Source organism: Coregonus clupeaformis, chromosome 35 (assembly GCF_020615455.1).
Source record: "Coregonus clupeaformis isolate EN_2021a chromosome 35, ASM2061545v1, whole genome shotgun sequence".
NCBI lineage: Eukaryota > Metazoa > Chordata > Actinopteri > Salmoniformes > Salmonidae > Coregonus > Coregonus clupeaformis.
In genome coordinates this window covers 6574273-6600130 of record NC_059226.1, presented here as the reverse complement: position 1 = coordinate 6600130, position 25858 = coordinate 6574273, and the positions used below count along the sequence as shown (strand labels likewise).

General features: G+C 48.3%; 1 protein-coding gene across 4 annotated transcripts in view; it reads right to left on the bottom strand.

The window, feature by feature from the left end:
- LOC121550502 (transcriptional regulator Erg) overlaps positions 1–25858 on the bottom strand; it is a 114407-nt gene that overhangs the window by 53634 nt on the left and 34915 nt on the right. For all 4 annotated transcript variants that reach the window (XM_041862779.1, XM_041862778.1, XM_041862781.1 and 1 more), the window contains one exon: positions 19594–19671. In XM_041862779.1, the coding sequence (XP_041718713.1) occupies positions 19594–19632 (39 nt within the window). In that variant the 5' untranslated portion in view covers positions 19633–19671. Of the gene's footprint in view, positions 1–19593; positions 19672–25858 lie in introns of those variants that run through there.

Genomic DNA, 25858 nt, shown 5'->3' with positions numbered 1-25858 from the left:
CTGAAGCTGACGATATAAGGGGCTGTGGCTCTCTCTGGCAAGCCACATGACCGTCATGTGTTTTCTATTTGACAGGAGCCATCCAATCTCGCTATGCGACATCATCACAATGATATATGACAGTATTGGACGGCACAGGGCACCAGTCACAGCACAGGCTCTATGGAACCTGACCTTGAAGTGATGGGATACAGTTTTAGACACAACATCTTGTCACTCATTCGTAATACAAAGAAGGTTTTGTCCACAGTGTGTGTGATCGACTCATAATACAACCAAGCACGTGTCTTCCCATCTACACTGATTTTAATAGGAGATATTAAACCATATCAAAATAAGCACAGATCAGGCTTTACTGTGTATACCCCATAAAAAGTGTTCCAAATTTGGCCTTGCAAGTTACAGTGTAGGCATGATGTGTACAGTCGAGGAGTAATCTCACCCTAGATGTGTGGGGGCGAACCAGGAAGTGGTAAACCACACAACCTGCCTCTGCACAGTCCAGGAGGAGAGGCGGTTGAGAGTTTGGAAAACGTTAACTCAGAGAGACCGCTTGGATGAGTCCAGCCCAGCATGTTCACTTTCTAGCTACACAATCTATTTGTATTGATGAGATTAAAGACAAACAAACAAACTAGAAACTCTCCTAAAAGAAAACCTTTGGTGAAAGTAGGGTACAACTGTTAGGATGAGAAAAGACAAAGTCTTACAGATATACATTCCTCTCCAGCTAACCTCCTTTAAGTTGATTAAGGAAGAGTGCTGTTCTTCCTCCATAATTCATTATTCTCTATACACCAATGGAAGGTACCGTATTCTTGAAGGGGACCCGTTCTTCTCTACTAGCCATCCAGGTTGAAGTAGCTACCTATAAGTCTACCTGTGTTATCACAAAGGCAGCGACCCAGGCAGACTGCCTGCCACTCTGTGATATATTTCATTTGGCCAGACCCAGACCACTGGCACGCCAGCCCTCTGTGAGTCACGCCACAAGACTGGCGGGGTGAAGCCACGAAGCAGGAAATAATGTCCATGGCCAGGAGGGGAGAGGGACAGGATTCCTGCCTTCTCACGTCACAGTGCCAATTTATACTGTGTATTCAGCCGGGACCAAGTCAACAATAAACAATTGATGTAGTCCTCCTGTATTGCTTTGTATCGTGCAGAGAAGTTTATGAAGTATGATATTATAAATGGGGCATGATGATGAAAGCATCAATGGTCCATTGTCATGCTTCTTTTGAATTCACATCTCAAGAGATGCTTTTATATTCTTTGGCAACCTACAGGTAACTGCCAAAATAATGGAAACACTTGAGTAAATGAGAGATACAAAATATATTGAAAGCAGGTGCTTCCACACAGGTGTGGTTCCTGAGCAATTATTTAAGCAATTAACATCCCATCATGCTTAGGGGTCATGCATAAAAATGCTGGTTGGGCTATTATTTTGGATACCATGGCTATAGGATGACAATGCCCCCATCAGGGCACGAGTGGTCACTGAATGGTTTAATAAGCATGAAAACGATGTAAACCATATGCCATGGCCATCTCAGTCACCAGACACTTTAGGTTGGTGTTTCCTTTATTTTGGCAGTTACCTGTACGTATATCCCAAATGTGCAAACAGACAGTCATATCACCAATACCAAAAGATCAATACATGATGAGTGCATGTCAGACATCATTCCTTTATAATTGTGATTTATTATTAAGAAGTTATTATTCATAAAGATTATACATATTTATTAACTACTTATAACACCTTTATAAACCCATTATAGACCGTGCCTGAACAGAGAGTGTAACCAAAACGTATTGATGGTATGATTTGACGTTTTAAGAGCACACTGTAAAAAGCTCCAACACAGGGTCGCGAGCCCACAAACAAACAATCCATGCTAGAGGAAAACCAGCAACATAGCGTAACCTTTCTTCCAACCCCAACCAAACCCAACCAGTGGAATTTCCCAGAACCTCCAGTCCATCCCTCTAGCTGTCTGCTCGGGTCACTCTACCAGACACTCCAATAGAGTAATTTGGCACATTGCAAAGTGGTGCTTTTGAGTGCAACCTGCTGCAGGCTGGCTTCCAGACAGGGCCTCTGCCTTCGTCCCTCGCTCCATGCCAGGAACGGAGCACTTAAATGTTTTTAGCTGAGCAGGGCAGGCGGGGCCGGGGCCCTGAGACACTACACACAGTGTGCTGAACACTTGGAGCCCTCAGTGGGACAGCATCAGTCATCCTGATGGTGGAAATAAACAGTCATTCCTGACTGCTGCTGTTGCTGCTTCTGGTGCTAAGACTGGCCCAGCCTGTGCCTGAGCCTGGACACAGAGCGTGCACACTGAGCCTGACTCTGAGGTTTATTTGTGCTCCTCACATCCATGAACCCAGAGGCACAGGTATAACTCTTTTGGGTTCCAGGGTTCTATATGGAACCCAAAAGAGTTCTACCTGGAACCAAAAAGGGTTATTCAAAGGGTTCTCCTATGGGGACAGCCGAAGAACCCTTTTAGGTTCTAGAAAGCACTTTCTTTCTAAGAGTGTCCACCTGGTTGTTTTTATGTATAGGATTGCCGTTCATGTTCTAGTTATTCCACTGTGATTGGACAGGCCTGTTGCATAATAAAGGCTGAATCTTAACTTGAGGCTTACGAACACATACAGTGCATTCGGAAAGTATTCAGACCACTCGACTTTCTCCACACTTATTCTAAAATTACTAAAATTACTTATTTTCTTCATCAATCTACACACAATACCACATAATGACAAAACGAAAACAGGTTTTTAGAAATGTTTGCAAATGTTTTAAAAATAAAAACATCAATAACTTATTTACATAAGTATTCAGACCCTTTGCTATGAGACTCGAAATTGAGTTCAGGTGCATCTTGTTTCCATTGATCATCCTTAAGATGTTTCTACAACTTGATTGGAGTCAACCTGTGGTAAATTCAATTGATTGGACATGATTTCGAAAGGCACACACCTGTCTATATAAGGTCCCACGGTTGACAGTGCATGTCAGAGCAAAAACCAAGCCATGAGGTAGAAGGAATTGTCCGTAGCGATCCGAGACAGGATTGTGTCAAAGCACAGATCTGGGGAAGGGTACCAAAAAATGTCTGCAGCATTGAAGGTTCCCAAGAACACAGTGGCCTCCATCATTCTTATCATTCTTAAATGGAAGAAGTTTGGAACCACCAATACTCTTCCTAGAACTGGCCGCTCGGCCAAACTGAGCAATCGAGGGAGAAGGGCCTTGGTCAGAGAGGTGTCCAAGAACCCGATGGTCACTCTGACAGAACTCCAGAGTTCCTCTGTGGAGATGGGATAACCTTCCAGAAGGACAACCATTTCTGCAGCACTCCACCAATCAGGCCTTTATGGTAGAGTGGCCAGATGGAAGCCACTCCTCAGTAAAAAGCACATGACAGCCTGCTTAGAGTTTGCCAAAAGGCACCTAAAGGACTCTCAGACCATGAGAAACAAGATTCTCTGGTCTGATGAAATCAAGATTGAACTATTTGGCCTGAATGCCAAGCATCACATCTGGAGGAAACCTGGCACCATCCCTAGGGTGAAGCATGGTGGTGGCAGCATCATGCAGTGAGGTTGTTTTTCAGCAGCAGGAACTGGGAGACTAGTCAGGATTGACAGAAAGATGAACGGAGCAAAGTACAGAGAGATCCTTGATGAAAACCTGTTCCAGAGTGCTCAGGACCTCAGTCTGGGGCGAAGGTTCACTTTCCAACAGGACAACGACCCTAAGCATACAGCCAAGACAACGCAGGAGTGGCTTCGGGACAGGTCTCGGAATGTCCTTGAGTGGCCCAGCCAGAGCACGGACTTGATCCCGATCAAAATAGCTGTGCAGCGACGCTCCCCATCCAACCTGACAGAGCTTGAGAGGATCTGCAGAGAAGAATGGGAGAAACTCCCCAAATACAGGTGTGCCAAATTTGTAGCGTCATACCCAAGAAGACTCGAGACTGTAATTGCTGCCAAAAGTGATTCAGCAAACTACTGAGTAAAGGGTCTGAAAACTTATGTAAATGTGATATTTACGAATGCACTGTATAACCCGAACTTTCACAAACAACTCTCCCACTGACACAAAAATGCATGCCTTTGTAGGCTAGATGATAAGATCTATTTCAGAGAAGAAAAAGCAATCACCCACTGAAGAACTGTGGCATTAAAGACCAGAGACTGCCTCCCAGGCCCCCCCCACCCCCCCCACTCACACAGGAACACATAAAACAACCAGTGGTCTCTCACCCAGAGCCTTACACAGGATACACAGACTGAGAACCTGAGAAGTCAAAGAGTCAGAGAAACAGACACAGGGTGTGAGGAGAATAGTAAGAGAGAACAGAGAGGAGAGGAGATGAGAGATAGGACAAGAGAGGAGATAAGAAAAGACATGACGGAGGAAAGAAAGAGTGGGCACAAGTGAGTAAACAATGTAAACAGGAGAGTGTAGACACAACAGAGAGATAGAATATAGGAGAGGAGGAGTGGAGGATGGGTCTATCTCTCTCTCTCTCTAGCTGCCACGCTTAGCAGCACATCTGGCCTGGCTGACTGACTGCCTGCAGCCGGGGCTGTGCACACGTGAGCGCGTGTGTCAGTGTCTTGGTCACAACTTGGCAACTGTTCCGGCCCGCGCCGAGGCTGCCGGGTAACAAATTACTGAAATATCTACCCAGGTTTGCTCCACATGCCGGGCCTGCACAGAATTGAATCGAACGTGATCAGACCGCAAGTTTGTCTCCCTCTACCCCACACTCCCCCTCCTTGGTCTTAAAAAACACACATGACCAAAGAATCCAAAGAAAGAAAAGAAAAGAAAAGAAAAGAAAAGAGAAAGAGAGAGAGAGAGAGAGAGAGAGAGGGAGCGAGAGAGAGAGAGAGAGAGAGAGAGAGAGAAATTCCTGAATTCTCCGATTCTCCGATTTCTTGGAATGACGGGCGAGAAGTCTGACCTGCTCCTCTTTGTCAGACTTGGAATTGTGAGGAATTGTTAGGAAACTATGTGTGGGGATAGCACTTATAGACACGCTTATAGACCCGCAAAACACAGGATCAACCAGTCAGTGAGGGTCTATGGTCTCCACAAGGTGACTGCAGAGTCCCTGTAAATGTGTGCCCTGTTCCCATGTAGAATATACTTCCACAGAGGAAGCAGATCCCCTGAAGAGAAAAGAGAGGTGGAGATGACACACAGATCACTGAGCCTCTGTACGCACAGTCTCCTACTCCCACAACTCACCAGTCCTCCACTCATACACATACTTTGATGTCTTTCACAGTGATATTAGATAGGGCCGGGAATTGCCAGGGTCCTCACGATACAATATTATAACGATTCTCACAATTCTCACGATTCTATATGTATGGAGCTCATTCCTGACTGCTGCTGTTGCTGCTTCTGGTGCTAAGAATGGCCCAGCTGAGTGTGCAAAACATTAGAAACACCTGCTCCATGACATAGACTGACCAGGTGAATCCAGGTGAAAGCTATGATCCCTTATTGATGTCACTTGTTAAATCCACTTCAATCAGTGTAGATGAAGGGGAGGAGATGTTTATTTTACACGTTTATTGTACATGTTTATTTTAAACTTAATAAACAACGACAAAACAATAATCCAACGAAACGTGATGTCCAAAGGTAACACACAACAAACCTCACACGGAACAAGATCCCACAACCCACTAGTGCCAATAGGCTGCCTAAGTATGGTCCCCAATCAGAGACAACGAGCGACAGCTGCCTCTGATTGGGAACCACACCGGCCAACATAGATCTAGACCTACTAGATCCTATAACATAGAACAAGCACAACAAGGAATATACACACCCTGACTCAACATATAAGCGTCCCCTGAGTCAGGGCGTGACAGTACCCCCCCCCAAAGGTGCGGACTCCGACCGCACAACATAAACATAACAGGGTAGGGGCCGGGTGGGCATTCCGCCTCGGAGGCGGATCCGGCTCAGGGCGTGACGACCTCTCACTCTTCGCCTCCCTGTTGCGCCCCTGGTCTGGTCTAGACCTCGGCGCGTTGCTTCCCCTCTCCTTCCTCCCACGATACGCCAGGCCCAGTCTGGACCCTGGTGTGGGAGACCCCGAACCTGGAGAGGGGCTGACGTCATGGTCTGGACTGGAGCCGCTGACCGGAGCTGGATCAGGCACCGGTTGAGCGGACTGCTCTGGCTCCGGAGTGGAGCAGCACGGGCCGTGCCGAACTGGACAAACGCACCACTGGTCTGGTGCGAGGAGCAGGCACAGGCCGGACCGTACTGGCGACACGCACCACTGGCTTGGTGCGAGGAGCAGGAACAGGCCGGGCTGGGCTGGCGACGCGCACCACTGGCTTGGTGCGAGGAGCAGGAACAGGCCATGCCGGGCTGGCGACGCACACCACTGGCTTTGTGCGAGGAGCAGGAACAGGCCGGGCCAGGCTGGCGACGCGCACCACTGGCTTGGTGTGAGGAGCAGGAACAGGCCGGACCGGGCTGGCGACGCGCACCACTGGCTTGGTGCGAGGAGCAGGAACAGGCTGGGCCGGACTGGGAACACGCACCACTGGCTTGGTGCGGGGCGCAGGAACAGGCCGGGCCGGGCTGGCGACGCGCACCACTGGCTTGGTGCGAGGAGCAGGAACAGGCCGGGCCGGACTGGCGACGCGCACCACTGGCTTGGTGCGAGGAGCAGGAACGGTTTGGGCCGTACTGGGAACACGCACCACTGGCTTAGTGCGGGGAGCAGGAACGGGCCGGACCGGACTGGCGACACGCACCACTTGCTTGGTGCGAGGAGCGGGACTGGGTTCCTTTATTAACCCCCGCTCCTTCTGCTGCCTAACCAGCTCTTCTTGCCGTGCCTCTACACTTTCCTTCTCCCTTTTAGCCTCCTGTAGCGCCTCCCTCTGACCGAATAATTCCTGCTCCCTCTGAACCAATAGCCCTCCTCTCCTAACCTGCAGATTCGCCCTTCCACGGCCTCCTGCTGCCTCGTCATCCACCCCGTGTGCCCCCCCCAAACATTTTCTTGGGGTTGCCTCTCGGGTCTCCGTCATCGGCACGGTTGGCGCCGTTTCTCCTCTCCTACCTGGGCATCAACCTTCATCGCCTCCCGATAACGGACGGCCTCCTCCTCAGTAATTCTCCCCCAACCGAGGAGGACATCTACTAAAGTTACCTCCCGTTGAATCCCCGGCGTTTGCTCCTTCTGGGCACGCTGCTTGGTCCTTGTTTGGTGGGATCTTCTGTCACGTTCGTTCATAGACGGGTCAGACCAAGGCGCAGCGTGATATGCATACATGTTTATTTTAAACTTAATAAACAACGACAAAACAATAAACCAACGAAACGTGACGTCCAAAGGTAACACACAACAAACCTCACAGGGAACAAGATCCCACAACCCACTAGTGCCAATAGGCTACCTAAGTATGGTCCCCAATCAGAGACAACGAGCGACAGCTGCCTCTGATTGGGAACCACACCGGCCAACATAGATCTAGACCTACTAGATCCTATAACATAGAACAAGCACAACAAGGAATATACACACCCTGACTCAACATATAAGCGTCCCCTGAGTCAGGGCGTGACAATCATCCACTTGAGTCAACCCAATGCATTCACAGATCTACTAACCTAAAACATTAAAAGGTGTTGAAATAATGCTACAATAACGTCACAATAGCGTTACATACAGGTGCGAGGGTAATAGGGAGCCCAGACCTGTAGACAATACCACAAGGGAAACGTAAACCTCAGGTTTCATTGTCCAATACTGGACAATGAATAGCTATAATCCTGGACTATTTCCTTTTGGAAAAGTATTCTCCAGGCTAATATGAAACCCTATCCTCTGAATAGGATCCTTGGGGGACCCCCATCTGGTCGTCCTCTGTATTATTGAGGAGAGAAGGAGAATTTATGGCTCTGCAGCCAGTAAAATTAATGCCCAGCAGTCACACAGTACACTGTCATGGCTTTAGAAGAAGCAGAAATAACACTGGTGGAGAGAGTCAGTTGGCCCACTCTAATCCACTGGTATGGAGAGAGAGGAGGAGGATTGGAAAAGCAGTCCAGCTCAATCATTCCCAGAAGAGGCCATGGAGTTACTCACTCACACACACACCGGTCACTCACACACCTACACACACACACATGCACCCAAGCACGCATGCACGCACACATGCACACACACGGTGTATAGAACTGCTTCCGCGCTCTACTTCTCTGCTTTGATACACTTATCTTATCCATTCACAGTATCCAAATGGACAGAGCAGACTCTTTCAGTCACAGAATATGTCCAACAAAGTACTCTCTCTGACTAATAAGTGACAAGCAATCCATTGACTAAAATCAAAAATGTAATCTACGTAATCCCCAAAAGTAATTATTTATCATGAGAGGGCCATAAACAGTAACTAGTAATGTTGTATACTGGTGGTAAGATCCAATCGCAGAATAGCGATGCTTTATTAGAGTACAGACAAGGGAATAGCTTAATCGTGGTCGGGCGGGCTGTGGTCAAAACCGGGCCAGGCATAGACAGGCAGAGGTACCAAGGGAGCGGGCTTAGTCGTAGTCGAGGGCACAGGCACAGGATCAGAGGACGGTAATCACTGGGGTAGACAAGCAGAGGATTAAGCAATTCGGGGAGTCAAACAACAAGGCACAGGTCGGATACACGGGTAATCAAAAACAACAAACTCTCTCTCTCTCTCGGAACAAAACGCTTAGCAAGTCACAAAGGAACAATACCTCGCACCGACTGAACTTCTGAGCACACCTTAAATCCTACACTAATTACTGACAGGTGTGCTCAGAACTCAGGTGAACCAGATCGAGTCTGATGACTCCCCCTCTCTGTAGATCGGGGAAGTGTCAGACTCTGTCTAGACCCAGCCAACCCCCGATCCCTTACAGTATCCCCCTCCCCAGGGCCGGCTCCTGACGGCCTTCTACCTCTACCGGGCGGTCTTCCTCTGGGTCGGGGTCCTGGATGATCTGGGTGTTCAGCGTGGAAAGTGGCCTTGAGAGCGGGATCCAGTATGTCCTTAGCAGGGACCCAGGACCGTTCCTCGGGTCCATATCCCTCCCAGTCCACGAGATATTCGATGCCCCCTCGTCTCCGTCTTGACTCCAGTATCTCGTGGACTGTATAGGTGGTGTCCTGTTCCTCCTCCAAAGGTGGTGTAGTAGGTTGTTGAGCGATTGGGGGGTACATCGGGCTATAGTGGACAGGTTTCAATAGGGAGACGTGGAACGTAGGGTTTATCCTGTAGTGTCGAGGGAGTAACAGACGGTAGGTGACAGGGTTAATACGTCTCTGTACCTTGAAAGGACCGATGTACCTGGGTTGGAGCTTCTTGCAGCTCCGTCGGAACCGCAGGTCTCGGGTAGACAGCCACACTCGTTGCCCGGGTTGATAAGTGGGAGTAGGTCTCCGGCGTCGGTCGGCGTAGGTCTTTTGCTGTTGTGAGGCTTGACTGAGATGTTGATGGGCCGTCTCCCAGACCTGCGCACTCCGACGGAACCACTCGTCCACAGCCGGTACCATCCCTGATGCGGTATCCCACGGGAACAGGGGTGGTTGATACTCTAGAACACACTGGAAGGGCGTTAGGCGTAGGGAGGTGTGAATGAGTGAGTTCTGAGCATACTCTACCCAAGGAAGGAATCGGCTCCACTCTTGCGGCTGCCGCGAACATTGTTGCCGTAGATATTTCCCAATTTCCTGGTTGAGCCGTTCTGTCTGCCCATTGGCCTGGGGATGATATCCGGAGGTTAGGCTAACCGAGATGCCCAAGCGTTCGCAGAAGGCCTTCCATACCCGGGATACAAACTGGGGTCCCCGGTCGGAAACAATATCCTCCGGGACTGTCAGGTTTTGGCCATGACTGTTCGGGTTTTGGTCACTAGATGTCCCCATTGCACCTTTTTTGTACCTTTTGTTTTTCTTGCTCTAATTATTGTTTGCACCTGTAGGTCATTCCCTTGTTAGTATTTATACCCTGTGTGTTCCTCAGTTCCTTGCTCAGTGTTTGTAAGTTAGCACCCAGCCCCAGCCCAAGCCTTGTTTTATATAGATATTTCTCTGGTGGGATTTTCCAGAGGTTCTCTGGTTTAGTTCTTGTGTTTTGTTTGAGTAGTCTTTTGAGGTTTGTTTTTCCCTGCTGTTTTTTACCACTTTGTGGAGTTTCTTTTGTTTTTTGGAGGTTTTCCTCTTTGTGCCTCTTGGCTTTATTTTTGGACATTGTGGATTTAGTTTCTTTGCCTGAAGATTTTGTTCTTTAATTAAACCACCATCTCTAGTACAGCTGTGTCTGCCTCATCTTCTGGGTTCTGACAATTATTAGTGACTGTTTCGCGCACCGGGTCGTGACAGAAACACTGAGCCATTATTATGAACCCAGAGGCAGCCAGTACCCAGGATCTTTTTTCCATGCTGTCCCACCATGAGGGGACTGTCCAACGCCACGAAGCTGCTCTGGTTCAGCAAGAGGCCTTAATGGCTAGACATTCTCAACTTCTGTCAGAGATGCTGACTTCCATAAAGCAGATTTCGGATCGACTTTCCCCGGCAACCGCTTCTGCTCCAGTTCATCCGATTCAAGGGCCCCTGGCAGTTAATCCCCTGGCTGAACCTCGTCTGCCGCCTCCCCAACGGTTCTCAGGGGATCCGAGTGTTTGTAAGGGGTTTTTCACCCAATGTTCTCTCTCCTTTGAGCTGCAACCATCGTCGTTTCCCACCGACCGGTCCAAGATAGCATATATCATCACCCTGCTGTCGGAAAAGGCCCTAGCCTGGGCTACTGCTGTGTGGGATGCCCAAAGTCCCTGCTGTGCCAGCTACTCTACCTTTGCTGAGGAATTCAAGCGAGTGTTTCAAGGTCCTACCAACGGCCCTGACTCAGCCAAACAGCTCCTGACTCTCCGCCAAGGTCGGCGCAGCGTGACGGACTATGCCATCCAGTTCCGCACTGTGGCAGCAGCAAGTGGCTGGAACGACGAGGCGCTCACAGTGTGTTTTTTTAAGGGTCTTTCTGACACCATCCAAGATGAACTGGCCACTCGGGAACCTCCGGACAACCTCGAGTCCCTTATCAAGTTGGCTTCACGCATAGACCAGCGTCTGAGAGAGAGAGAACAAAACCATAGACCGCTCACCCTAGCTCCTATCGGTTCCAGCTCCGAGTCTCCACCTTTATCCTCGCTGGCTCCACCAGAACCCATGCAGGTTGGACGCATCTCCCAGGCTGAGAGAGACCGCCGGATGAGGCAGCGATGCTGTCTATATTGCGGCAAACCGGGCCATTTCCGCTCCACGTGTCCCGGGCTCCAGGGAAACGCACTCTCCCGTGCAGGCCTGGGAGGACTGTAACGGGAAACATAACCTCCTCCCATCCATCCAACTCCCGCCTGCTCATTCCAGTTACCCTTTCCTGGGACGACCACGAGTTTTCTCTTCAAGCCTTGGTAGACTCTGGAGCCGCAGGTAACTTCATGGATGGGATCTGGGCGAAGGAGAATGGCGTTCCTTCTGAACCTCTAAGTGACCCCATAAGAGTTACTACGTTGGATAGAAGTCCTTTGGGATCTGGACTTGTCACTCGTGCCACTACCCCCTTACGACTTTCAGTTTCCCAACACCAGGAAGTGATGAACTTTCATCTGATCTCCTGTTCCGAGTTTCCTCTCGTCCTTGGTTATCCCTGGCTTCACAGCCATAACCCTCACATCGACTGGTCTGTGGGCACTATCAAGCAGTGGGGTCCTACGTGCCAAGCCACTTGTATCTTCCCGAGTTCCCAGAGTTCTCCTTCCGAGTCTCTAGAATCCATCGACTTGTCCCGAGTTCCCGAGTGTTACCATGACCTCAAACTGGTATTTAGCAAACAGAGGGCCACCAAACTACCACCCCCATAGACCTTACGATTGCACCATCGACCTGTTGCCGGGGACCTGCCCTCCCAGGGGTCGGATCTTTTCCCTTTCTCCTCCCCGAACGAGCTGCTATGGATACCTACATCAAGGACGCTCTGACAGCAGGCCTCATGCGTCCATCTACCTCGCCGGCGGGAGCAGGGTTTTCTTTGTGGCCAAGAAAGACGGTGGATTACGACCTTGCATCGACTACCGGGGACTCAATGCCATAACCGTCCGTAACCGCTACCCGCTACCCCTTATGGCCACAGCCTTTGAGCTGCTCCAGGAAGCAGTTGTCTTCACTAAGCTTGACCTGCGGAACGCATACCATCTTGTGCGGATCAAACCCGGGGACGAGTGGAAGACCGCTTTCAACACGCCTACTGGTCACTACGAATACTCGGTGATGCCCTTCGGCCTGACCAACGCTCCGGCTGTGTTCCAAGCGCTCATAAACGATGTGCTTAGGGATATGCTTAACATCTTTGTGTTTGTTTACTTGGATGACATCCTCATCTTTTCGAGCTCCCTTCAAGAACACACTAAGCATGTCAGACAAGTGCTCAAACGCCTCCTAGACAGCCATTTGTACGTTAAGCCGGAGAAGTGTGAATTCCATTCCTCTCGAGTACAATTCCTGGGATTTATAGTGGAACCCGGACAAGTCCAGATGGACCCCAAGAAGGTAGAGGCGGTAGCGGATTGGCCCACCCCCAAGTCCGTTAAGGAAGTTCAGCGTTTCCTGGGCTTCACCAATTTTTACCGCAAGTTCATCAAGAACTTCAGCTCGGTGGCAGCCCCTCTCTCGGTGGTAACCAAGGGTGGCAACACAAGGTTTCTGTGGGGTAGAGAAGCTGAGACGGCCTTCCAAGGACTCAAGCAGCGCATCCTCTCTGCTCCCATCCTGACACTACCAACGGCGGATGAACCTTTTGTGGTGGAGGTAGACGCATCAGAGGTTGGGGTTGGAGCTGTCCTGTCTCAGAGGGGTGAAGACAAGAAGCTTCATCCTTGCGCCTTCTTCTCTCACCGGCTTACCCCGGCCGAGAGGAATTACGATGTGGGGGATCGTGAACTCCTAGCGGTTAAGATGGCATTGAAGGAATGGAGACACTGGCTCGAGGGGGCTTCTCAACCGTTTCAAGTGCTTACGGACCACAAGAATCTGGAGTATATCCAGCAGGCGAAGCGGTTGAACGCCAGACAAGCTCGATGGTCTCTTTTCTTCAGCCGATTTCAGTTTATCCTCACCTATAGACCCGGGTCGAAGAATCTCAAACCGGACGCCTTGTCACGAATCTACTCTCCTGCCATTCGAGAAGATACTGACATGACTGTCCTTCCGGCCGCTAAGATCGTGGCTCCGATCTCGTGGCAAGTGGAGGATACCGTGAAACAAGCTCAAGCCATCGAACCGGGCCCTGGAGGAGGTCCTGCTAATCGGTTGTTTGTTCCCAAGGCAGCAAGGTCCCAAGTCCTTCGGTGGGGGCACTCCTCTCGCCTCACCTGTCACCCGGGCGTAGGGCCGCACCTTGGGAGTTCATCCAGCGTAAGTTCTGGTGGCCCACCATAAAAGAAGACGTTGCCACTTTCATCAAGGCCTGTTCCGTGTGCTGCCAGGGCAAATCTTCTCACCTCCGCCCTCAAGGACTCCTTCACCCTCTATCTATTCCCCACCGACCCTGGTCCCATATCTCGTTGGACTTTATTACTGGCCTTCCTCCGTCCCATGGTAATACTACGATCCTAGTCATCATCGACAGGTTTTCTAAGGCGGCCAGGTTTGTTCCTTTGACCAAATTACCTTCTGCCAAGGAAACAGCTGAGTTGGTGATTAACCATGTGTTCCGAGTCTTTGGGATTCCGCAAGATATGGTTTCCGACAGAGGTCCCCAGTTCGCCTCAAGGTTTTGGAAGGCCTTCTGCCAACTCATAGGGGGCCACGGCCAGTTTATCTTCAGGGTACCATCCGAGTCCAATGGCCAAACTGAGAGGATGAATCAGGAGCTGGAAACCACCCTCAGATGCATGGTTTCCAACAACCCGTCCACTTGGTCATCCTTCATTGTTTGGGCCGAGTACGCGCACAACACCTTGTGCTCCTCCTCCACTGGTATGTCCCCGCATGAGTGTCAGTTTGGCTATGCGCCTCTATTGTTCCCGGACCAGGAGGCAGAAGTCAGAGTGCCTTCAGCCTCGAGGTTCATCAGACGCTGTCGGCTTACGTGGAAGAAGGCACGTCTTAATCTTCTGCGTTCCTCTCAGCAGTACCAACGACAAGCCAACAGAGGTCGCCGTCCCGGTCCTACCCTGTACCCCGGCCAGAGAGTATGGCTCTCAACTAAGAACCTACCACTACGGGTGGAGTCTCGCAAGCTGTCCCAGAGGTTCATCGGTCCCTTTAAGATTGCCAGGAGAGTCAATCCCGTTACTTTTCGCCTGCACTTACCCAGATCACTTAAGATCAATCCAACATTTCACATTTCTTTATTAAAACCTGTTGTTTTTTCTCCCCTTATCCCGGCAGGCAGACCTCCCCCTCCGCCCCGTGTCATCGGTGGCCAGTCGGCTTATACCGTCCACCGGATACTGGATTCCCGCCGGGTGCGGCGGTCCTGGCAGTATCTGGTGGACTGGGAAGGCTACGGTCCCGAGGAGCGCTCCTGGGTTCCTGCCAAGGACATACTGGACCCTGACCTCATTCGTCAGTTCAGGGCCCTCCACCCTGAGAAGGCTGGTAGGAACGTCAGGAGCCGTTCCTAGGAGGGGGATTCTGTCAGGTTTTGGCCATGACTGTTCGGGTTTTGGTCACTAGATGTCCCCATTGCACCTTTTTTGTACCTTTTGTTTTTCTTGCTCTAATTATTGTTTGCACCTGTAGGTCATTCCCTTGTTAGTATTTATACCCTGTGTGTTCCTCAGTTCCTTGCTCAGTGTTTGTAAGTTAGCACCCAGCCCCAGCCCAAGCCTTGTTTTATATAGATATTTCTCTGGTGGGATTTTCCAGAGGTTCTCTGGTTTAGTTCTTGTGTTTTGTTTGAGTAGTCTTTTGAGGTTTGTTTTTCCCTGCTGTTTTTTACCACTTTGTGGAGTTTCTTTTGTTTTTTGGAGGTTTTCCTCTTTGTGCCTCTTGGCTTTATTTTTGGACATTGTGGATTTAGTTTCTTTGCCTGAAGATTTTGTTCTTTAATTAAACCACCATCTCTAGTACAGCTGTGTCTGCCTCATCTTCTGGGTTCTGACAATTATTAGTGACTGTTTCGCGCACCGGGTCGTGACAGGGACACCAAACTGCCGGAACACCTGGGTAAACATAGTCTCAGCCATCTGAGTGGCGTTAGGCAAACGGGTCATGGGTACTAACCGGCACATCTTGGAGAAACGATCGATGACCACGAGAATGACAGTATGGCCCTCTGATTCTGGTAGGTCGGTAACAAAGTCCATTGCAATGTGCGACCAGGGTCGTTGAGGAGTTGGCAATGGCATCAGCTTACCCTCCGGTAGTGCACAAGGTACCTTGGACTGAGCACATACTGGACAGGATAAGACATAGTCTCTGACGTCATCTGTGAGGGAATCCCACCAGTATTTTCGGCTGAGGAGTCGTGTAGTTCGAGTGATTCCGGGATGACCAGATCCCAGCGACGTGTGGCACCATTCCATCAGTTGAGGTCGAAGTGGAGCTGGTACAAACACCTTATACACTGGGGTTTCTGGAGGGGCTGGTTCCGCTTGTAAGCTCTCCTGAATAGTGTCATCAATAGCCCACCTCACAGGACCAGCACGGCAACTCATGGGGAGAATAGGTTCTGGCTCCACGGGTCTTTCCGCGCGCTCGAACCGTCGGGAAAGCGCGTCCGCCTTACCATTCTTGGACCCGGGGATATAAGAGACAGTGAATCGGAAACGGTTGAAGAATAAAGACCACCTTGCCTGTCGGGAGTTCAGTCGTTTGGCACTGTGAAGATACTCCAGGTTGCGGTGGTCCGTGAGCACTTGGAACGGATGCTCTGCTCCCTCCAACCAATGTCTCCACTCCTCCAGTGCTAACTTCACCGCCAGTAATTCCCGATTACCCACGTCATAGTTCTGCTCGGCAGAATTCCGTTTCCTTGAAAAGAAAGCACAGGGTCGTGATTTAGGCGGCTCACCTTGGCGTTGGGATAACACGGCTCCAACTCCAACCTCCGAAGCGTCCACTTCCACGATAAACGGTAAGGTAGGGTCCGGCTGACATAGAATAGGAGCGGTGGTAAAGCGTTGTTTCAACGTCTCAAACGCACGCACTGCCCCCTCCGTCCAGTTCAGACCGCGACCCTTGTAGCTGGTCATCGCCGACAGGGGCGCTGCGGTTGTGCTGAAATTACGCACGAACCGTCTATAGTAATTGGCAAACCCTAAGAATCTCTGGAGCTCTTTCACCGTCTGGGGTTGAGGCCAGTCTTGTACCGCTTGCACCTTGGATTCATCCAGTTTAACCCCGTCGGGAGTGAGTATGGCCCCAAGGAAGGAAATCGTAGTGACATGGAATTCACTCTTTTCTGCCTTCACGAACAGAGAATGTTGTAGGAGCCGATCCAGAACCTGTCGTACATGGGACACATGTTCACTCAGAGAGTTAGAATATATTAGGATGTCATCAATGTACACTATAACAAAGCGATCAATCATGTCCCTGAAAATGTCATTCATGAACGCCTGGAATACTGAGGGCGCGTTGGTAAGTCCATAGGGCATGACACAATATTCGTAGTGTCCTCGATGTGTGATGAAGGCGGTCTTCCATTCATCCCCTTCTCTAATACGCACCAGATTGTACGCACTCCTGAGGTCCAGTTTACTGTACATGGAGGCCTGTCCCACCTGTTCGAGGGCTGCTGGAATCAAAGGAAGAGGGTAACGATTTTTGATGGTAATATCGTTCAACCCTCGATAGTCTATACAAGGACGTAGTCCGCCATCCTTTTTCTTCACGAAGAAAAAACTGGATGCGGCGGGAGACGTAGATGGGCGAATGGCCCCTTGCTGTAGCGCCTCATCAATATACTGGCTCATCGATTCTCGTTCCGGCTGTGACAACGGGTAGATTCTTCCACGAGGAGGTGTAGCCCCGGATAGCAGATCAATCCCGCAGTCCCAGGCCCGATGAGGTGGTAACACGGTAGACCTCTCCTTGGAGAACACCTGCGCGTAATCCTGGTATTCTGTAGGTACAACAGTAGACACCGCACCATGCGCATCCTCCACAGTAGACATTTTGCATGGTAAATTGAGGCACTCTGCCCTACATACCTCACTCCAAGCCGTGATATCGCCAGATTTCCAGGAGATGACCGGATCATGGGTGACGAGCCAGGGGTGGCCGAGAACTAGCGGCTCCCGTGGAGCGGAGATGACGAAACAAATGATGTTCTCATGGTGTATGGAGCCCACTTGTAACTTGATTACCTCTGTACGGTGCGTAATGAACCCAGTGCCCATGGGCTCACCGTCTAGCGCGTTGACTCGCAGGGGAGGTTGAATTGGGATAAGTTGAACTCCCAACTCCTCAGCCAGACCCATATCCAGAAAGCTGGCAGCCGCTCCGGAATCAATAAGTCCTTCCAACCTGCGCACTTTCTCTCCGACAGATAAGGTAACTGGCACATACATTTGTTTCGATGTAATGTTCAAAACTTGAGTCTCACTCACCGGTTTGGCAGTTCCGAGGCGATATCCTGGGGTACGGTTTGGTCGTACCGGACATTGACGAACGAAATGACCCAACTGACCACAATACAGGCATAGTCCGTCTTGCCGACGTTGTTGTCTCACCGAACCTTGTAGAGGTGACCGTCCCAGTTGCATAGGTTCCTCCTCAGATTCTCTCCTCCGCTCTGTCGATTGCTTAGGACCAGTGATCGAGGGCTCCCGGACTGTGGATACCTTGTGTTGCACTATCAGATTATCAATAGAGATGGCTATTTTGATAAACTCATGTAGCGCAGTGATATCTCCTCGACAAGCCAACTCAGTCTGTACGTCTTTGCGCAGCCCTCTTCGGAAAACGGTGAGCAAAGCAGTCTCGCTCCATCCGCTACCGGCTGCTATAGTACGGAACTCTAAAGCGTAGTCGGCTACTGTGCGACGGCCCTGCCGCATAGTTGGTCTCCCACACTACGCCCAGATACTGGGTGGTCGAACACCTCTTGGAACAGTCTCTTGAACTGAACTTCCGCATTCAACTCGGGGACCTCAGCTGCCCAAAGCGCAGTAGCCCAATCCAGTGCTCTTCCCGTTAGCAGAGAAATCATGAAATCCACCCTGCTACGGTCATCGGGAAACATAGTACGATTATACAACATATACAGGGACGTCTGGAGTAGAAACCCCTGACATTTGCCAGGTTCCCCGTCGTACCTTGTCGGTAGAGAAATCGGAGGTGCATGACGAGGACTGACCGTGCTCGGGGTGGTGCCTTCAGCCGCACCAGCGTTGAGTAGCTGCAGGAGTTCATCCATCCGTTTCTCCTGTATCTCCCATCGCCTCTGTAATTCCGCTGGATCCATGGTAAGGGCGAGGTATTCTATAATGAATACAGAGTGGTAAGATCCAATCGCAGAATAGCGATGCTTTATTAGAGTACAGACAAGGGAATAGCTTAATCGTGGTCGGGCGGGCTGTGGTCAAAACCGGGCCAGGCATAGACAGGCAGAGGTACCAAGGGAGCGGGCTTAGTCGTAGTCGAGGGCACAGGCACAGGATCAGAGGACGGTAATCACTGGGGTAGACAAGCAGAGGATTAAGCAATTCGGGGAGTCAAACAACAAGGCACAGGTCGGATACACGGGTAATCAAAAACAACAAACTCTCTCTCTCTCTCTCGGAACAAAACGCTTAGCAAGTCACAAAGGAACAATACCTCGCACCGACTGAACTTCTGAGCACACCTTAAATCCTACACTAATTACTGACAGGTGTGCTCAGAACTCAGGTGAACCAGATCGAGTCTGATGACTCCCCCTCTCTGTAGATCGGGGAAGTGTCAGACTCTGTCTAGACCCAGCCAACCCCCGATCCCTTACAATATTATGTATTTCCTTATTTTTTTTGTGTGATTACGATCTTGTCTCATCACTGCAACTCCCCAACGTCCATCTATGACAAACAGAAAAATGTTTTTGTTTCAAATCTTTTAATTATTTTAGATTTTAAATCAATCTCTGAATGTGATGAAACCACTCTCTCCTGCTGCGTTACCATGTAAGGATTCCAGGCATATGCGTTGTTAGTGGCTGTGACGTAGGGTTCAGCCAGGAGTTGATGGACAGTCGGAAGAGCAAATGAAATGGTAGGAGGGACATCCCAGCTTCAAGTGGTGTCAGATTTCACATCCTGTTTCACACAGGTAGAAGCGACATACTCCTGTGCCCATGAGAATCAGGGCTACTGCTCAATGCAAGCCATTTCGATATATGGTGTCCACAAATCGATTTATAAGCGGAAATGTCGGTCGGAACCGGTACCAGAACCACGCAAAACAGAGGACTTTACGACTGAGACGTTTTAATGGTACAGCTGATCCAATGCAGTATGGACATGGTTTAGTGTAGAGATGTTGTCTAGCCTAGTGGACTTACTTTGGTGGGGCCTGCAGGGTCTGCTCCAGTCTGAATCATGATCCTCGGCTGACATCAGAGACACGAGCAGCCTTCTACCTGAGAGAGAGCGAGAGAGAGAGAGAGAGAGAGAGAGAGAGAGAGAGAGAGAGAGAGAGGAGGAGGAAGAATGATAGATGGGAGAGAGTGAGAAAGAGATGGGGATATTGCCATTCAATATCAATAATATTGTGAAATCATTACCCATATAATTGTGCGTGTATTATAGGGACTCTTCTAATCAAGTTGGTAATGGTATCCCCTAGCCACTGGGGGACACCCATATGTTAACAAGGGCGTCTAGCCTTGGAAGGACCCACATAGACGACACAATGCTGACACTGTGGATGAGCACTAACCCGGCCTTGGGGAAACGACTCTTGACAGAGACCTCTATTTAGCGTGACGGGGCGATCCCCCCAGTTCCATAAATAAACTGTAAATAAGCTGTAATTACTTACGCATGATTACACATGTTAATCAAAGGCTGGGCCCAGACGCAACCGCCACGCTTGCTTATTATTTATACTTCGTTAAGCAATGGGACGCTCTGATTATCCGGCATCATTGCTTCATTATCACTGTCATGGAGAGCATGGAGAGGAGGGGAGTGTGTGGAGGGGTGGGGCGAGGGGAGAGTGTGTGTGTGTGCGTGTGTATGACTGTGTGTGTGTGTGTGTGTGTGTGTGTGTGTGTGTGTGTGTGTAGAAGAAGGAGGCACGTAGTCTAAGCAGCTCCTGAACAGCCCACACTTTAGCCACGACTGACCTCCAACAATTACACTCCATATTATTTATAGAAAAAAACAGAGCACACAAAAACATCAAGGAAAGGTACTCCTGCAACTCAAATAAAGCAATAAAAAGATACAGCGCCTTGCAAAAGTATTCATCCCCCTTGCCGTTTTTCCTATTTTGATGCATTACAATCTGTAATTTAAATGGATTTTTATTTGGATTTCATGTAATGGACATACACAAAATAGTCCAAATTGGTGAAGTGAAATGAAAAAAAGAACTTGTTTCAAGTTAACTTGTTTCAAGGCTATGAAGCCCCTAAAAAAGATCTGGTGCAACCAATTACCTTCAGAAGTCACATAATTAGTTAAATAAAGTCCACCTGTGTGCAATCTAAGTGTCACATGATCTGTCACATGATCTCAGTATATACAGTTGAAGTCGGAAGTTTACATACACCTTAGCCAAATATATTTAAACTCAGTTTTTCACAATTCCTGACATTTAATCCTAGTAAACATTCCCTGTCTTAGGTCAGTTATGATCCCCACTTTATTTTAAGAATGTGAAATGGCCAAACAGTTCTATTTTTGTTTCATCAGACCAGAGGACATTTCTCCAAAAGTACGATCTTTGTCCCCATGTGCAGCTGCAAACCGTAGTCTGGGTTTTTTATGGCAGTTTTGGAGCAGTGGCTTCTTCCTTGCTGAGCGGCCTTTCAGGTTATGTCGATATAGGACTCGTTTTACTGTGGATATAGATACTTTTGTACCTGTTTCCTCCAGCATCTTCACAAGGTCCTTTGCTGTTGTTCTGGGATTGATTTGCACTTTTCGCACCAAAGTACGTTAATCTCTAGGAGACAGAATGCGTCTCCTTCCTGAGCGGTATGACGGCTGCGTGGTCCCATGGTGTTTATACTTGCGTACTATTGTTTGTACAGATGAACGTGGTACCTTGAAATAGATCCACAGGTACACCTCCAATTGACTCAAATGATATAAATTAGTCTATCAGAAGCTTCTAAAGCCATGACATCCTTTTCTGGAATTTTCCAAGCTGTTTAAAGGCACAGTCAACTTAGTATATGTAAACTTCTGACCCACTGGAATTGTGATAAAGTGAATTATAAGTGAAATAATCTGTCTGTAAACAATTGTTGGAAAATTATTTGTGTCATGCACAAAGTAGATGTCTTAACCAACCTGCCAAAACTACAGTTTGTTATCAAGAAATTTGTGGAGTGGTTGAAAAACGAGTTTTAATGACTTCAACCTAAGTGTATGTAAACTTCCGACTTCAACTGTATACACCTGTTCTGAAACTTTGAACATCCCACGGAGCACCACTAAATCCATTATTAAAAAATGGAAAGAATATGGCACCACAACAAACCTGCCAAGAGAGGGCCTCCCACCAAAACTCACGGACCAGGCAAGGAGGGCATTAATCAGAGAGGCAACAAAGACACCAAAGATAACCCTGAAGGAGCTGCAAAGCTCCACAGCGGAGATTGGACTATCTGTCCATAGGACCACTTTAAGCCGTACACTCCACAGAGCTGGGCTTTACAGAAGAGTGGCCAGAAAAAAAGCCATTGCTTAAAGAAAAAATTAAGCAAACACGTTTGGTGTTCGGCAAAAGGCATGTGGGAGACTCCCCAAACATATGGAAGATGAGACTAAAATTGAGCTTTTTGGCCATCAAGGAAAACGCTATGTCTGGCACAAACCCAACACCTCTCATCACCCCGAGAATACCATCCCCACAGTGAAGCATGGTGGTAGCAGCATCGTGCTGTGGGGATGTTTTCATCGGCAGGGACTGGGAAACTGGTCAGAATTGAAGGAATGATGAATGGCGCTAAATACAGGGAAATTCTTGAGGGAAACCTGTTTCAGTCTTCCAGAGATTTGAGACTGGGACAGAGGTTCACCTTCCAGCAGGACAATGACCCTAAGCATACTGCTAAAGTAACACTTGAGTGGTTTAAGGGGAAACATTTAAATGTCTTGGAATGGCCTAGTCAAAGCCCAGACCTCAATCCAATTGAGAATCTGTGGTATGACTTAAAGATTGCTGTACACCAGCGGAACCCATCCAACTTGAAGGAGCTGGAGCAGTTTTGCCTTGAAGAATGGGCAAAAATCCCAGTGGCTAGATGTGCCAAGCTTATAGAGACATACCCCAAGAAACTTGCTGCTGTAATTGCAGCAAAAGGTTAACTCTACAAAGTATTGACTTTGGGGGGGGTGAATAGGTATGCACGCTCAAGTTTTCTGTTTTCTTGTCTTAATATATTATTTGTTTCACAATAAAAAATATTTTCATCTTCAAAGTGGCAGGCATGTTGTGTAAATCAAATGATACAAACCCCCAAAAAATAAATTTTAATTCCAGGTTGTAAGGCAACAAAATATGAAATATGCCAAGGGGGGTGAATACTTTCGCAAGCCACTGTACCACAGAATAAGAACTCTTTGTGCAATATGCAACATTCATATTGGTTGGTGTTGGCCTATAAGAAACATGATATTGGTAACTGCCAATAATCACTTTCATAGCCAGTTTAGACGTAGAGTCACTCTCACTCAGATGTCATATTTAAAAACTGCAAACATTTCTCTCCACCCTATGGCAAAATGTGTAGAATTGCATGAAAATAGTTATAAAATTGCAAAATCTTCTCTCCGCCCCATGGCAAAAATAGAATTGCAGCAAATTTGCTTTAAAACTGTAACATTTTCTCTACGCCCCTTGGCAAAATGTGTAGAATTCCAGGAAATTAACTCTAAAACTTTCTCACCGCTGTCAAGAGGGGTGTCGCTAAAATGTTTTCCTCACAAGGTGTGGGGTGGGGGGGAACACTCCAACAAAATTTCACTTAGGGCCCCCAAAAGGCTCTGACTGCATGTGTTGGTATGGATGTGGGTACGCAGACTGCGGCCCCTCATGATGAGTTCAGATTTTTTATGGCCCCCACCCCCATCAAAGTTGCACATCCCTGGTGTAGAGTGAGTGACAGGCATACCCAGCCAGGGATAGAGTTATGCTGCTGCTGCAGCCAGTGGCATGTAATTTCAGCCAGAGCACATATAATTATGCCCTGTTTTCTTTTACCAAAATAAAACTTTCCAGAGAGTAAAAACGCTCCAGGCGAAGAAAAGAGTGGCAAGTGACATCACAGCCAAGTAATACATTTTAAAGTGGCTCAGATTAAGATTGAGATTAAGCACTAAATGGAAAAAGTATGGGGGTAAGAAAAATGTAAGAATCGTACACTCAGGGCTCTATTTTAACATGCGTAATGCAATGGTAAATCTAAGCGCTGGTGGTAACGCTATAGGTCCAGGGGTGTGTCTGAAATATTTTTGCTATTTTCACAGCCGTTATTATGAACGCAATGGCTTGCGGTGGCGTGAAAGGGCTGGGTTTTGATGAATAAACAAGTTGTAGGCGTGACGAGGGCTTGGTCACTCACTGGCCAATCAAGGCGTTCCATGGCTTAATACTGCATGTGTTTGTCTCAAATTCTGTAGGTTATTGACGGTCTTTGCGTTGTCATCAACTACAATTACGAAATATTCTCATTGTAGTATATTGTGAATTGATACTACAGTTAAATAGCATAAACTACAGTAACAAGTGATAGCAACAGTAAAAAAAAAAACATCCATTGTTTGTTTTAATGTTTGGAGTGTTAACAGCCAACATTGTTGTAATTGGCTTCAACGTGTATAGGCCTTTACGCATCACACTTCTCCTCAAATAAAACATACTAGGCTTCCGTATATTGTATTTCACAGTGCATTCGGAAAGTATTCAGACCCTTTGACTTTTTCCACATTTTCTTACGTTACAGTCTTATTCTAAAATGGATTAAATTGTTTTTTCCCCCTCATCAATCTACACACAATACCCCATAATGACAAAGCAAAAACAGGTTTTTAAAAATGCAAATGTATAAATTTTTTTTTTTTAAAGAATATTACATTTACATAAGTATTCAGACCCTTTACTCAGTATTTTGTTGAAGCACCTTTGGCAGCAATTACAGCCTTCGAGTCTTCTTGGGTATGACGCTACAAGCTTGGCACATCTGTATTTGGGGAGTTTCTTCCATTCTTCTCTGCAGATCCCCTCAAGCTTGGCTGGGGGTGGGGGGGGGGGGGGGGCGTCGCTGCACAGCTATTTTCAGGTCTCTCCAGAGATGTTCGATCGGGTTCAAGTCCGGGCTCTGGCTGGGCCACTCAAGGACATTCAGAGACTTGTCCCGAAGCCACTCCTGCGTTGTCTTGGCTGTGTGCTTAGGGTCGTTGTCGTGTTGGAAGGTGAACCTTCACCCCAGTCTGAGGTCCTGAGCACTCTGGAGCAGGTTTTCATCAAGGATCTCTCACTTTGCTCCATTAATCTTTCCCTCGATCCTGACTAGTCTCCCAGTCCCTGCTGCTGAAAAACATCCCCACAGCATGATGCTGCCACCACCATGCTTCATGACGCTTGGCACTCAGGCCAAAGAGTTCAATCTTGGTTTCATCAGACCAGAGAATCTTGTTTCTCATGGTCTGAAAGTTCTTTAGGTGCCTTTTGGCAAACTCCAAGCGGACTGTCATGCCTTTTACTGAGGAGTGGCTTCCGTCTGGCCCCCACCCCCATAAAGGCCTGATTGGTGGAGTGCTGCAGAGATGGTTGTCCTTCTGGAAGGCTCTCCCATCTCCACAGAGGAACTCTGGAGCTCTGTCACCTCCCTGAACAAGGCCCTTCTCCCCCGATTGCTCAGTTTGGCCGAGCGGCCAGCTCCAGGAAGAGTCTTGGTGGTTCCAAACTTCTTCCATTTAAGAATGATGGAGGCCACTGTGTTACTGGGGACCTTCAATGCTGCAGACAGTTTTTGGTACCCTTCCCCAGATCTGTGCCTCGACGCAATCCTGTTTTCACTTTGTCATTATGGGGTATTGTGTGTAGATTGATGAGGAAAATGTTTTATTTATCCATTTTAGAATAAGGCTGTAACGTAACAAAATGTGGAAAAAGTGAAGGGGTCTGAATACTTTCCGAATGCACTGTGTATGTGAGGCACGTTTTCAATAAGCACATGGAGGGGTTTTTAGGCACATCCAAAATAATAACAGGATCTGGCTAAAATAATATAATAGCCTACATAGTTATAGAGGGATGTTTGCTCACTGTTTTGCTGCAGCCAAACTTGATCTTTGAATAAAGCTTTGATGAGTAAGATTTATTTCAAAGCGGTCTCATGAGCCAAACCCTTCAACGATTGTCTTGACCACTTGGCGAATGTATTGGGCATGACAAGAAAACAGCCCTCATTGAGGAGGCTATGCTTGGTTTATAATCAAATGAAACGAAATAAGAAAAAAATATGAGTTTTTATAAATACGAGGTTTACGGGCACAAAAAGCACAACTCTCTTGTTCCATGTGCATACGGGCAATGTGCATCACGGCTGGATAGGCTGTGCTTCCGTTGTCAAAATCCATGCCATAACC